Genomic DNA, 14,762 nt, shown 5'->3' with positions numbered 1-14,762 from the left:
GAGTACCCCTTTAACTTGTCCATAAAACTTACAAAAAGAACAAACATAAAAAGAAAGACATACCCAAAGAGAAAAGATTTGTCTTCTCCTTTCAGTACAACCCTCTGTCTGAATGTTTTCAAAAAGACCTTGTACAAAAACTGGCACATCCTCGAACGCGATCCTGTCTTACATGACAATAAACCGCTTATTACCTTTAGACGTAGTACCAGCCTCAAAAATTTGCTGGTCTCATCAACATTCTCTTCCAAAGCTCCTACTGAAAATTGGCTAGCCAAAAATGAACTCAAAGGAAACTTTAAATGTGGTTCCTGCATTCATTGTCCCCAGATGTTTAAAGGTGCCTTCCTAAGGCTTGGCGGCACCGACATTCATATCAAAGAATTCATCAGTTGCCGCTCTGAATGGGTCATCTATGCCCTCATCTGCCCGTGTAATTTTTACTATATCGGCTCCACAAAGTGCTGCCTGTTCTCCCGTTTCAGAGAACACAAGAGATCCCTGAAAACTGGCATCGGTTTGGCCAGACTCATCGAGCATATGCGATCCCACCACAGCACCAACCCAGATTGCCTTACCTTTTGCGGCCTGAAATAACATGAAAGAAGCAATTCTAAAACAGTGCGAAGCTGTATGGATTATGCGCACCGACACGCTCAGCATCCTTGGACTTAATGACTGAAATTAATTTACTGTTTCTTCTGTAACGTATTTTCCAGCACACGCTGATCTATGTTTATTTCCCCGGTCCCCCGCTCCCTATTGCCCACACATTGCCATATTTTTAAATCCGTTTTTTTAACTTGTATTTCCATTAACTTTGGTTGCATTTTTTCCTTCCACCTGAGCGCCTAGCGCTCCTCCCCCTTCATGATGTCACAGCTCCCACCAGGTAAATCCCACCTGGATGTGAGGACAGGTGAGGCCAGAGGAAGCGGTGTACCCACGAAACCAGCTGTTTTCCGCTCACCCGCACAGTCTCGGCTGTTGCGTTTCTTGTTTCCCGATCCCACCAGGCCGGCTTGTATTTTATGAAGATGATGAAATAAAAGTGAAGTTTTACACAGGTGAGTGCAGATGTGAATTTCTCTCTTTGGATTCCAGCATGTGAAATTGATTGTCAATCAGTGTTGCTTCCTGAGTGGACAGTGTGATTTCACAGAAGTGTCATTGACTTGGAGTTAATATTGGGGGAGATTTATCAAAACCTGTCCAAAGGGAAAGTTGCCCAGTTGCCCATAGCAACCAGTTAGATCGCTTCTTTCATTTTGCAGAGGCTTTGTTAAAAATTAAAGAAGCACACTTATTGGTTGCTATGGGCAACTGGACAACTTTTCCTCTGGACAGGTTTTGATAAATCTCCCCCACTGTGTTGATTAAGTGTTCCCTTTATTTTTTTGAGCAGTGTATTTCAATAAGGGGAGGAAAACCGCTCACCTTCAGGTGTTAGGACACAACACATATAGTTGCATTGAGTAATTAGTGGTAGAAGATATCCTTGGTTACTGTCTCCTACCCGAACTAGTATTAGTGGAACAAAGTGCAAAAGATCCCGAAGGAACCTTGGAACAATGGGATTCTTGCTTGGCATAAGCGAACTCGCCATCGGCGGGTCAGTGTGCACCAAGCAAGAGACCTGTTCCTTTGGGATCTTCTTCACTAATTTGGAGGTTAGACCTTGTACTCCATTATTGCATTTCATGTTTTTTGATCATATGTATTGATATGCATTCTTAAAGCTCTTCTGTTGACATCTGTATACAAGGTATTTAAATCTATCAGGACTTTGGCCAGATGCTTCCTTTCTGTAATCTTATCACTTTAATTGATTCCCAATTCACTTAATTGTAACAATGTTGCAGTACCTTGAACCTCCACTACTAGTAGTATGCAAGAACAATAAAGAGGCTGCAGCGCCTAAATGAGTGCCGCGACCATTTCAATAAGTTGATCATCAGGAGTTTTAGGAGTTGGACCCCCACTGTACAAATTTAAATATTTGAATATTAAGGACTTTAGAAGGCTGGATAACCTCTTTACTGTTCCATTGACCACCAAGTGCTCTGTCCTAAATTAACCTTATAACCTTTACCAAGGAGAACCAAAAAAAGACAGAGTCACGAACTACAAGAGACCATGAGCTGAATAGATGTCGAAATTCCAATTATTCATTTATGGTTCAAACAGTGAAGCTTTTTCATATGCCAAAAAGATAAGCAATACAAACATGAGTAAACAGCTACCTTAAACAAGGGCAATGATTAATTTAGCTGTGTCCTGTAACAATCCTTAGCGTTATTGGTTACAAAATTTTAAAGGCATTACATTGCTTTTTTTAAACCCAAGTTGGACCCCTAGACAGATAACCGACTACTCCACCTACACTTCAGCCTTCCCATCTTGGCAGTACACAAGGAGATGGCATGAAACTCCTTACATGTTTCTTCCTGAGCGAGACTCCTATCTGTTCCTGCTCTTTCTGAGGTTCTGCAAGGGCCCCCAGTATATGCGGGAGACTTCTGGAACGTCATGAAGGGATGGCAAATGTGTTGCTCATTTGTTTTATTTTTGCTTTGGTCTCCATTAGTTAAACAAACATTGCCCAAGAATCCATGATGCAAATAAACTTCCTATCATTTGCATTCAGTGTTCAGAATCCACACAATCTGTATGTCCTATGCCTAATATAGTCCCCTGTTCCTGAGATAGGCACCCTATGAAGGTGCGGTGTGTAATAGCAGCTGCTAATATCCACTGATGTCTGCAAATGGTGAAGGACTGGGGATATATAAGAAGTAGGGGTCAAGGGGGCAGATATTTATTCTTTCACCACATTGAAGAACACTATCATCAGTCGGCCTGACTGCCTACAATGGCCATACACAGTAGAACTAGGTTGACTAAGGCCCTTTAACGTGGACTGATTATCAGAAAGATAAGTGTTCTTAGGAATGCTTGTTTCCAATAATAGTGTTAAAGGGGTACTCCGCCCCTGGACATCTTATCCTCTATCCAAAGGATAGGGGATAAGATGTCTGATTGCTTGTGACGTCACGTGTTCGTTTAGAGCGTCGGGTGCTCTTGATTGGGGCTTGACCTCGATGTCACGAGCCTCCGGCGCTGCACCTGACGCTCTAGATGAATTCCAGGTGCAGCAGAGAGATCGCGGGGGTCCCGCCGCTGGGGATCAGACATCTTGTACCCCTTTGAAGGGTCAGGATTGAATCTTTTTTGTGGCCATTTAAATTATCACTATTATCAATTGATGCTTTTCATCTGCAGCCCATCAGCCCAGATTATTATTTCCTTACACTGGCACAGAAATACAATTATAGTCCATATTGACCTTTACAGTTACTCAAACTGGCCATGCATGATCAATAATACCTGTTACGTCCCGCGCTCCGGCCGCAAGCACAGTGTTCACTTGTCCCCGGCTATCGGCGGGGCTGGGATTCACATTGCGGGACGCGCCTGCATGCGAATCCCAGCCCGTCATTTACCCTGCACTGCTGCTGCCTTCTCTGCTGTGTCTCATCTCCGGCGTGCGCGCCGGAGCTCTGAAATTTAAAGGGCCAGTACGCCCATAATTACTGTTTGCACCTGACACTATCTTATAAAGTCCCTGCACCTCCCACACTTCCCTGCTGGATCTTCAGTGCCCCTAGCCTGAGATTAAGCGTTCCCTATAGCCTGTTTGCCTTGCCCGTGTATCCAGACCTTCCGCTACGTTATTTGACTCCGCATCTTTGCCACCTGCCTTGACCTTTTGCTACCTTGACTACACAACTGCCTTATCCTCCTGTACCTCTCCTTGCCAAGCTACCTGTGTGGTCGAGCCGTGTCGGGGGTAGCGACCTGGGTGTCGCCTGCCGCAGCAACCCATCCTGCCTTGCAGCGGGCTCTGGTGAAGACCAGTCATCAGCCACACAGGTAAGAGGATCCACATCCAGCTTCGTTACAATACCCAGCAAAGAAGAAACTGAATGATCATTCGGCTGACTATCGGAACTATCGGTCAGCTAAAATTATCATTTATTGTTATATTTCACCCAATGGATGATTGTTTTGAATTAAAATAATGTGTTGATCAACTTTAGGATATTATGTACAAGTACTTTTACAGAGACCAATAGATCACAGAAAAAAGGCCATACTTACTGGTTACTGGTACAAGGTCAGGTTAGGCACCTATTTCCACTATGATGCAGATAAGCCACAATGCTATAGAATTGTGGCTTATCTGCATCATAGTGGAAATAGGTGCCTAGTATACCCTTTTACTAGTAACCAGTAAGTGTGGCCTTTTTTCTGTGGTTTATGTCCCATTTTTCTGTAATTTTCTTCCCCCATAATGTTAGTGTAGGGACTCGCAAGAGACTGAGGACCCTTGTTGTGGGTTACGAGGTTGTGTATTTTGCCAAAATATCAACTAATACCTCATGCTTATCATATGAGTATAAATATATTCTTTATGATGTGGTCTGGTCTTGTGAGGCTAAGCAGCCCACCTGATCAAGTAGTATAGGCGTCACTAATAGGTTGTAAGCCATCATGGTGCACTACACGCTATAATGTAACTGTCTCCCTGCGTATACCTTATCTGTGTGCAACTATAATACTAACAGCTACCCCCCTCATGAATAGTAGGCATGTGAGTAGTTGTTCATGAGTATTTTGCATCTGTGCGACCTCCCCTATATAGCATTGTGGCTGATCTGCATCATTGTGGGAATAGGTGCCTAACCTGGCCTTGTATCAGTTATGTCCCATTTTCTTTAATTTTATTCTACAGAGACCAATAGTTTAGATTAAACTGTGCAGTGAATTTAGATATAATAGACTTTATGTTTTGTGCCCTTTTACTGTGTCTGGGTTAATATAATGCTCTCCCTCCTTGCATACTTGATGTTTCCTCAAATATGTATCCTCCTCCAAAAGAATGTGGAAATTTCAGCTTTAAGCCTGAACGGTGCTTTGTATTAACATTATGGGTGTGTTGCTGTTGAAGTTTTGGGTAGAAGAGGCTGGATAGGTGTGGCATTACTGGGCGTGCAGTACCTCGCCTCTCCACTCTGAAAGCACTCTTTATGTCAGTTCTGCTGCGTAGCTTGTGCTGATTTTTTTCCAGACCTTCTGCTTGTGGCTCCTGCTTCCTGCATCAGTGAGTACTGCCCTAAAACTTGGCTTGTTCTTTTCAATTTGTCAATTTCTCCAAAGTTGTCAATTTCTTTGCTGAACTGGCACAATATACAGGTTTTTGCGGAGTAATAATTGCTCGAGTAATAGTTGGCTATTGGCCTGTGACCCCTTCTCCGTGGACAGAGCGAATCTGTGCAGTGCTTTCCCTATGTAAACATTACAGTAGGGCTCAAGTCCTGCAGGAACGCATGAAAACGGAGTTCCTGCACTTTTTTCAAAGCAGGAATACTATTCCTATTAGCAGGAGTCCTGCAGGACCAGCCCTTGAGTGGACATCTTGGGTGAGTTCCCACACTTTTTTCCCCAGGACTTGACCCCTGCATTACAAGGAACTGTCATGGGGGTCACAGCTCCCCTTTATCTACAAAAGATGGTTGGGAACAAGTAAGGATTTGTAAGAATTACCCTCTTACTCTAAGACTTGTACTGTAATGTTTAGCCTGACGGATGTTGCAAGATATAGAGTGAAAATAATACCAAAGAGAATCTCTATCTCATGTACTGCCCCTTAGGTTCTGCAATACGCATTACACAGTGCCTGAATTTTTTCAAAGAGTGTTCCTTTAAATGTATGAGGACGCATGCAAGTCTTGTAGGGTTAACATGTACATGCTACTGCTTGTTCTGTCTTGCACTAAGAAAGGCAAAATTATTACCTGTGATTCCTCACCTTGTTATTGCTCTTTTGAGCAGTTTTTTTTTTTACAGCTTCCTATGGCCCCATAATAGAGCATCCATTCTAATTACTGTACTTTTGTAAGATTTCATACAAAGGTATAGGTAGTTTTTTTTTGTTGTTGTTGTTCCATGCTTTATGTACATACACATGTTTTTAACATAACTGTTAGGACAGTGGTCTTCAAATTGTGGCCCTTCAGATGTTGCCAAACTACAACTCCCAGCATGCTGGGAGTTGTAGTTTTGCAACATCTGGAGGGCCACAATTTGGACACCACTGTTCTAGGGGATGCTAGCTCCATAGTCTGAATAGAAGCACATTAAAGGGGTACTCCGGTGGAAAACTTAAAAAAAAAAAAAAAAAAAATCAACTGGTGCCAGAAAGTTAAACAGATTTGTAAATTACTTCTATTAAAACATCTTAATCCTTTCAGTACTTATTAGCTTCTGAATACTACAGAGGAAATTATTTTCTTTTTGGAATACAGAGCTCTCTGCTGACATCACGAGCACAGTGCTCTCTGCTGACATCTCTGTCCATTTTAGGAACTGTCCAGAGCAGCATATGAGATGTCAGCAGAGAGCACTGTGCTCGTGATGTCAGCAGACAGCTCTGTGTTCCAGAAAGAAAATAATTTCCTCTGTAGTATTCAGCAGCTAATAAGTACTGGAAGGATTAAGATTTTTTTAATAGAAGTAATTTACAAATCTGTTTAACTTACTTGCACCAGTTGATTTAAAAAAAAAAAAAAAATTTCCACCGGAGTCGAGGCAACTTTACTATGACCATGGAGCCTAGCAGTCAGCAGTGGAATTATTTAGGGTTAGGTTAGGTACAGGGTCAGATCAATGAGCAGCTGAGATCCCCACCAATCTCAGTACCATGATTCATGTTTCTGTGGAACATTAACAAGCCATGTGAGGCCACTTCTCCATAGATATTAATAGATGTTCTGGAAATATACAAGTAACAGCAGAATGGGACTACCAAAGTGACTCAGTGTGAGTTGTGATAAAATCTTGTGCAAAAACCCTTAAAGGGGTACTCCGCGCCTGGCATCTTATCCCCTATCCAAAGGATAGGGGATAAGATGTTAGATCGCCGCGGTCCCGCTGCTGGGGACCCCGCCATCATTACTGCACAGAGCGAGTTCGCTCTGTGCGTAATGACGGGCGATACAGGGGCCGGAGCAGCGTGACGTCATGGCTCCGCCCCTCATGACATCACGGCCCGTCCCCTTAATGCAAGTCTATGGCGGGGGCGTGATGACCGCCACGCCCCCTCCCATAGACTTGTATTGACGGGGCGGGCCGTGACGTCACGAGGGGCGGAGCCGTGACTTAACGATGCTCCGGACCCTGTATTGCCCGTCATTACGTGCAGAGCGATCTCGCTCTGAGCAGTAATGATAGCGGGGTGCCGCAGTGGCGATCCCCGCGGTCCCCAGCAGCGGGACCCCGGCGAACGGATAAGATGTCTAGGGGCGGAGTACCCCTTTAAAGGGGTACTCCAGTGCTTACACATCTTATCCCCTATCCAAATAGCGATCACGCCCCCTCCCGTAGGCTTGCATTGAGGGACGGAGCATGATGTGACACTGGGGGCGGAGGCGTGATGACACATGCCGCCGGTCCTGTAGTCGCCTGTAATCAGCGTGTTAGCTCCGGGGACTGATTACAAATGTGCAGCTGCGGGACTCCCGCGATCAGGCATCTTATCCCCTATCCTTTGAATAGGGGATAAGATGTGTAAGCACCGGAGTACCTCTTTAAAAATGTGACCCTCCTCATCTCATATCAGGGGGTCAAAAAATTGAATGTCACATATGTTTAGTATTGTAATTAGCAACAATGGGCAAATTAAGCCTACGATGAGGCGTGGCAGATAATGTCACATCTGACAGAACACCTGCAGCTACAGTGGCATTCCCACCAGGCTGGTGCATAGATATGTACTCTACACATGCTTTGCCTGACTAATCCTGGCTCTGATAAGCATCGTGGAGTCATATCTGGTTGCACAACAGATTTGCTGTTGAGATTACCAACTGATAACATATACAACATGCCACATATTGAGTAGCCTAGATATTGTTTCAATGCCAAACACATGGATGTAATGGTGGGTTTTACTTTTATTTATTTTTTTTGCTGTTTATAACCACTTTTACAAAAAAGTTAATATATTTTTATCTTCTGAGCCAACAGCTCCTGTGCAGGTTTGTGTTCCATGGTAACAGACTACAAACAAACTGTAGTCTGATCCTGAAGTCACATTACTGCCTTCCGTTTGTCCCCTGCTCCTTTCTAACCAACCAAATATAGAGGGATAGATGGAAATGAATAACACATAACTGCAGTATCAGGGTTTGTGTGTAGTCTGTAACCATGGAGACACATAGGTCTACATAGGAGCTGTAGGCCCAATGTCTGCCTAGGCCCATAGTGAAGCAAATCTGCTTCTTACCAGACTAGTGAAAAACTGCATGTATGAATAGATGGTGCAAATGATTTCTGAGGACCGGTCACCAAATAGTAATGCTTAGGGAATGTGCATTGCCCATGGTGTTTATTTCTGGCCAGGAGGTTAGGGTCCTGAATGAGGTCCTCCCTGTATTAAATCATTCATTGAATTACCCCCTAGGGTTTTGGACTCTGGGTTTTCTAAACCAGGCAACCGCTCTAACGTAAGATATAGATATTAGGGCTGTAACATTTACAATACAGAATATTAACAAGACAGATCCACCTTATGTTGTTGCTGTTTATGGGTGTAACATAGGTGAAATACTACAGGTCTCAACCCTCCCCTCAGGCTGAATTCTCTGTAGACTAGAATGAGTCACCAGACTGTAGCTACAGTGCTTCACATAATGCCTTATATGTGTCTGTAGAATATACAGTAAATATAGGATTTGATGATTGTTACCCTTAAAGGGGTTTTCCAGCAAAACAACCTTTGGTGTCAAAAAATATAATAAAGCTTCCATATGAGCTGTACTCTTTCCCTTGTAAGCTATGACATCACATCACATTCTCCTTCCCCCTCTCCTATAGGTCTTCTTATAGATCTTATGCAAATATACCGTTTATATGATATGCAGGGCCACATCTCCTGTTTCAGCATCCAATAAGGGTATAAGCAGCAGAAGTGTTAATTTAAAGACAATGATATTAAAAAATTGGCTAAGTCTTAGACAGGCTGTCTAAGGTGCATTTACATCACATTTTTGCTATACGGTTGCTGTATACAGTTTTGTATTTGGAAACCGTATACAACTGTATTTTTTTGCCATATACATTGACCACCAATATAAAAACTTACACAAAACGATGTATACGGTTGTGTACGATGTACCACGGTTTTGTGTCCTGTTTTTTTTTTTTCTACAAAGGGTTAAGTGTCCTTTATAAAAAGTGTATACGGTATTGTAGAAATTGTATTGAGCACACTGTTGCATACAGTTTTGCCTGTTTTCTAGATATATGTTTAAATAAAAACAAAAACATTATGACAAAATCATGATGTAAATTCACCCTAAGATTTCATCAGATTTTCAACAGTGGCTCAGGCTGTTAAAAAAATCTGGCGTGCCTTACACTGTCTACTTCAAATCTATACCATCCATTAGCTGGCTTAAGTAACACCAAGAATTGTTTGGTGTATATTACTGTATCACTTTTTGGCACAGTTGAAGCCACACCCCTTTTAAAAAGAATGGGTAAGCATGGTGCAAACAATATAAAAATCAAATGTAAACTATCTGAAAATGTGCACTTTCCTTTGAAAACACATTTTTGTTGGATGAGTCCCTCAACCATCAAACATATACACTGCTCAAAAAAATAAAGGGAACACTTAACCCCTTGGGGACGGAGCCCATTATGACCCTAAGGATGGGAGCATTTTTTGCAAATCTGACCACTGTCACTTTAAGCATTAATAACTCTGGAATGCTTTTACTTATAAATTTGATTCCGAGATTGTTTTTTCGTGACATATTCTACTTTATGTTAGTGGTAAATTTTCGGCGATACTTGCATCCTTTCTTGGTGAAAAATTTTAAAATTTCATGAAAAATTTTAAAATTTAGCATTTTTGTAACTTTGAAGCTCTCTGCTTATAAGGAATATGGATATTCCAAATAAATTATATATTGATTCACATATACAATATGTCTACTTTATGTTTGCATCATAAAATTGATGAGTTTTTACTTTTGGAAGACACCAGAGGGCTTCAAAGTTCAGCAACAATTTTCAAATTTTTCGCAAAATTTTCAAAATCGGAATTTTTCAGGGACCAGTTCAGGTTTCATGTGGATTTGAAGGGTCTTCTGGTTAGAAATACCCGATAAATGACCCCATTATAAAAACTGCACCCCTCAAAGTATTCAAAATGACATTCAGTAAGTGTGTTAACCCTTTAGGTGTTTCACAGGAATAGCAGCAAAGTGAAGGAGAAAATTCAAAATCTTCATTTTTTACACTGGCATGTTCTTGTAGACCCAGTTTTTGAATTTTTACAAGGGGTAAAAGGAAAAAAATCCTCTAAAAATTTGTAACCCAATTTCTCTCGAGTAAGAAAATACCTCATATGTGTATGTCAAGTGTTCGGCGGGCGCGGTAGAGGGCTCAGAAGCGAAGGAGCAACAATGGGATTTAGGAGAGTGAGTTTTTCTGGAATGGTTTTTGGGGGGCATGTCCCATTTAGGAAGCCCCTATGGTGCCAGCACAGCAAAAAAAAACACATCGCACACTATTATGGAAACGACACCCCTCAAGGAACGTAACAAGGGGTACGGTGAGCCTTAACACCCCACAGGTGTTTGACAACTTTTTGTTAAAGTCGGATGTGTAAATGAAAAAAAATATTTTCCCACTAAAATGCTGGTTTTTCCCCAAATTTTACTTTTTTACAAAGGGTAGTAGGAGAAAATGCCCCCCAAAATTTGTAACCCCATTTCTTCTGAGTATGGAAATACCCCATGTTTGGACGTCAAGTGCACTGCGAGCGAACTACAATGCTCAGAAGAGAAGGAGCGCCATTGAGCTTTTAGAGAGATAATTTGTTTGGAATGGAAGTCGGGGGCCATGTGCATTTACAAAGCCCCCCGTGGTGCCAGAACAGTGGACCCCCCCCACATGTGACCCCATTTTTGAAACTACACCCCTCACGGAATGTAATAAGGGGTACAGTGAGCATTTACACCCCACTGGTGTTTGACAGATCTTTGGAACAGTGGGCTGTGCAAACAAATAAATTAAATTTTTCATTTTCATGTACCACTGTCCCAAAAATCTATCAGACCCCTGTGGGGCGTAAATGCTCACTGTACCCCTTATTACATTCTGTGAGGGGTGTAGTTTCCAAAATGGGGTCACATGTGGGTATTTATTTTTTTGGCATTTATGTCAGAACCGCTGTAAAATCAGCCACCCCTGTGCAAATCACCAATTTTGGCCTCAAATGTACATAGTGCGCTCTCACTCCTGAGCCTTGTTGTGCGCCCGCAGAGCATTTTACGCCTACATATGGGGTATTTCCGTACTCAGGAGAAATTGCGTTACAAATTTTGGGTGTCTTTTTTTCCTTTTACCTCTTGTGAAAATAAAAAGTAAAGGGCAACACCAGCATGTTAGTGTAAAATTTTTTTTTTTTACACTAACAGGCTGGTGTAGACCCCAACTTTTCCTTTTCATAAGGGGTAAAAGGAGAAAAAGCCTCCCAAAATTTGTAGTGCAATTTCTCCCGAGTACAGAGATACCCCATATGTGGCACTAAACTGTTTCCTTGAAATACGACAGGGCTCCAAAGTGAGAGAGCGCCATGCGCATTTGAGGACTAAATTAGGGATTGCATAGGGGTGGACATAGGGGTATTCTACGCCAGTGATTCCCAAACAGGGTGCCTCCAGCTGTTGCTAAACTCCCAGCATGCCTGGACAATCAGTGGCTGTCCGGAAATGCTGGGAGTTGTAATTTTGCAACAGCTGGAGGCTCCGTTTTGGAAACACTGCTGTACAATACGTTTTTCATTTTTTTTAGGGGGGGACAGTGTAAGGGGGTGTATATGTAGTGTTTTACTCTTTATTAGGTGTTAGTGAAGTGTAGTGTAGTGTTTTTAGGGTACATTCACACTGGCGGGTTACGGTGAGTTTCCCGCTAGGAATTTGCGCTGCGGCGAAAAATTTGCCTCAGCTCATACTTGAAGCAGGAAACTTGCTGTAAACCCGCCCGTGTGAATGTACCCTGTACGTTCACATGGGGGGGGGGGGAGGTAAACCTCCAGCTGTTTCAAAACTACAACTCCCAGCATGCACAGTCTGTCAGTACATACTGGGAGTTGTAGTTTTGCAACAGCTGGAGGCACACTGGTTGGAAAACCTTCAGTTTGGTTGGAAAATACTGAGTTAGGTAACAGAACCTAACTGAAGGTTTTCCAACCAGTGTGCCTCCAGCTGTTGCAAAACTACAACTCCCAGCATGTACTGACAGACCGTGCATGCTGGGAGTTGTAGTTTTGCAACAGCTGGAGGCTCACTGGTTGGAAAATACTGAGTTAGGTAACAGAACCTTCCAACCAATGAGCCTCCAGCTGTTGCAAAACTACAACTCCCAGTATGCACGGTCTGTCAGTACATGCTGGGAGTTGTAGTTTTGAAACAGCTGGAGGCACACTGGTTTGAAAATACTGAGTTGGGTTCTGTTACCTAACTCAGTATTTTCCAACCAGTGTGCCTCCAGCTGTTGCAAAACTACAATTCCCAGCATGTCTGATCACAGAAGGGCATGCTGGGAGATGTAGTTATGCAACAGCTGGAGGTACGCAACTACAACTCCCAGCATGCCGAGACAGCTGTTTTCTGTGTGGGCATGTTGGAATTTGTAGTTTTGCAACATCTGGAGTGCTACAATTTAGAGACCACTGAACAGTGATCTCCAAACTGTGGACCTCCAGATGTTGCAAAACTACAACTCCCAGCATGCCCAGACAGCAAACAGCTGTGTGGGCATGCTAGGAGTAGTAGTTTTGCAAGATCTAGAGGGCAGTATAGAGATCACTGTGCAGTGGTCTCTAAACTGCAGAACTCCAGCTGTTGCAAAACTACAAATTCCAGCATGCCCACACAGCAAACAGCTGTCTGGGCATGCTGGGAGTTGTAGTTTTGCAACATCTGGAGGGCTACAGTCTAGAGACCACTATAGTGGTCTCAGACTGTAGCCCTCTAGATGTTGCTAGGCAACTACTCACCGGCTTCCGTCGCATCCGGGAGCCGTCCTCTTCTGCCGCACACCGCCGCCGATCTCCGTCGCCGACCGCCGATCCCCGTCGCTCCGCTGCCTCCGGAGGGGTAAGTGGACTCCGGCGCCGCTCCTCTTCGTTTTCCCCGTTCTGCCCCGCCTATTGTGGGAGGGCAGGACGGGGAAAACGAAAGTAAACCCCTCCGCCCCTTATCTGCTATTGGTGGTCGTGTCTAGACCACCAATAGCAGAGATAGGAGGGGTGGCAACTCTGCCACCTCACTCCTATCGCTTTAGGGGGATCGTGGGTGTCTTAGACACCCGCGATCCCCCTTCTATTCCGGGTCACCGGGTCACCATAGACCCGTAATGACCCGGAATCGGCGCAAATCGCAAGTGTGAATTCACTTGCGATTTGCGCCGATCGCCGACATGGGGGGGTCTAATGACCCCCCTGGGCATTTGCACGGGGTGCCTGCTGATAGATATCAGCAGTCACCCCGGCCCGGTCCCCGCCCGGTGCGCGGCGGGGGCCGAAATTCCCACGGGCGTATGGATACGCCCTTCGTCCTTAAGTACCAGGACGCAAGGGCGTATGCATACGCCCTTCGTCCTCAACAGGTTAAACAACACAATGTAACTCCAAGTCAATGACACTTCTGTGAAATCACACTATCCACTCAGGAAGCAACACTGATTGACAATCAATTTCACATGCTGTTGTGCAAATGGAACAGACAACAGGTGGAAATTATAGGCAATTAGCAAGACACCCACCAATAAAGGAGCGGTTTGGCAGGTGGTGACCACAGACCACTTCTCAGTTCCTATGCTTCCTGGCTGATGTTTTGATCACTTTTGAATGCTGGCGGTGCTTTCACTCTAGTGGTAGTATGAGACGGAGTTTACAACCCACACAAGTGGCTCAGGTAGTGCAGCTCATCCAGGATGGCACATCAATGCGAGCTGTGGCAAGAAGGTTTGCTGTATCTGTCAGTTTAGTGTCCAGAGCATAGAGGCACTACCAGGAGAAAGGCCAGTACATCAGGAGACATGGAGGAGGTAGTAGGAGTGCAACAACCCAGAAGCAGGACCGCTACCTCCGCCTTTGTGCAAGGAGGAGCAGGAGGAGCACTGCCAGAGCCCTGCAAAATGACCTCCAGCAGGCCACAGATGTTCATGTGTCCACTCACATGGTTAGAAACAGACTCCATGAGGTTGGTATGAGGGCCCGACATCCACAGGTGGGGGTTGTGCTTACAGCCCAACACCGTGCAGGATGTTTGGCATTTGCCAGAGAACACCAAGATTGGTAAATTCGCCACTGGTGCCCTTTGCTTTTCACAGATGAAAACAGGTTCACACCGAGCACATGTGACAGACATGACAGAGTCTGGAGACACCGTGAAGAACGTTCTGCAGTCTGCAACATCCTCCAGCATGGCCGGTTTGGCAGTGGATCAGTAATGGTGTGGGGTGGCATTTCATTTGGGGGCCACACAGCCCTCCAAGTGCTTGCCAGAGGTAGCCTCACTGCCATAGGTACCAAGATGAAATCCTCAGACCCCTTGTGAGACCAAATGCTGGTGCAGTTGGCTCTGGGTTCCTCCTAATGCAAGACAATGCTAGACCTCATG

At 44.1% G+C, this 14,762-nt stretch overlaps 1 protein-coding gene across 4 annotated transcripts in view; it reads left to right on the top strand.

The window, feature by feature from the left end:
* The window catches only part of LGALS3 (galectin 3), a 61,976-nt gene that overhangs the window by 31,951 nt on the left and 15,263 nt on the right, over window positions 1-14,762 (top strand). The window contains exon 1 of one of the 4 annotated variants that reach the window (XM_056544941.1): window positions 3,919-3,933. The exons of 1 other annotated variant lie outside the window; for it this stretch is intronic. Coding sequence is in view for 1 of the 3 variants with exons in the window: in XM_056544937.1 (XP_056400912.1) it covers window positions 7,991-8,002 (12 nt within the window). In the remaining 2 variants the exon portion in view is untranslated. Of the gene's footprint in view, window positions 1-3,918; window positions 3,934-5,043; window positions 5,165-7,880; window positions 8,003-14,762 lie in introns of those variants that run through there. 2 more of the 4 variants (XM_056544938.1, XM_056544937.1) reach the window with 2 other exon arrangements.

Source organism: Hyla sarda, chromosome 11, assembly GCF_029499605.1.
Source record: "Hyla sarda isolate aHylSar1 chromosome 11, aHylSar1.hap1, whole genome shotgun sequence".
NCBI lineage: Eukaryota > Metazoa > Chordata > Amphibia > Anura > Hylidae > Hyla > Hyla sarda.
The sequence above is the reverse complement of the archived record's forward strand: the minus strand, read 5'-3'. Positions and strand labels throughout refer to the sequence as shown.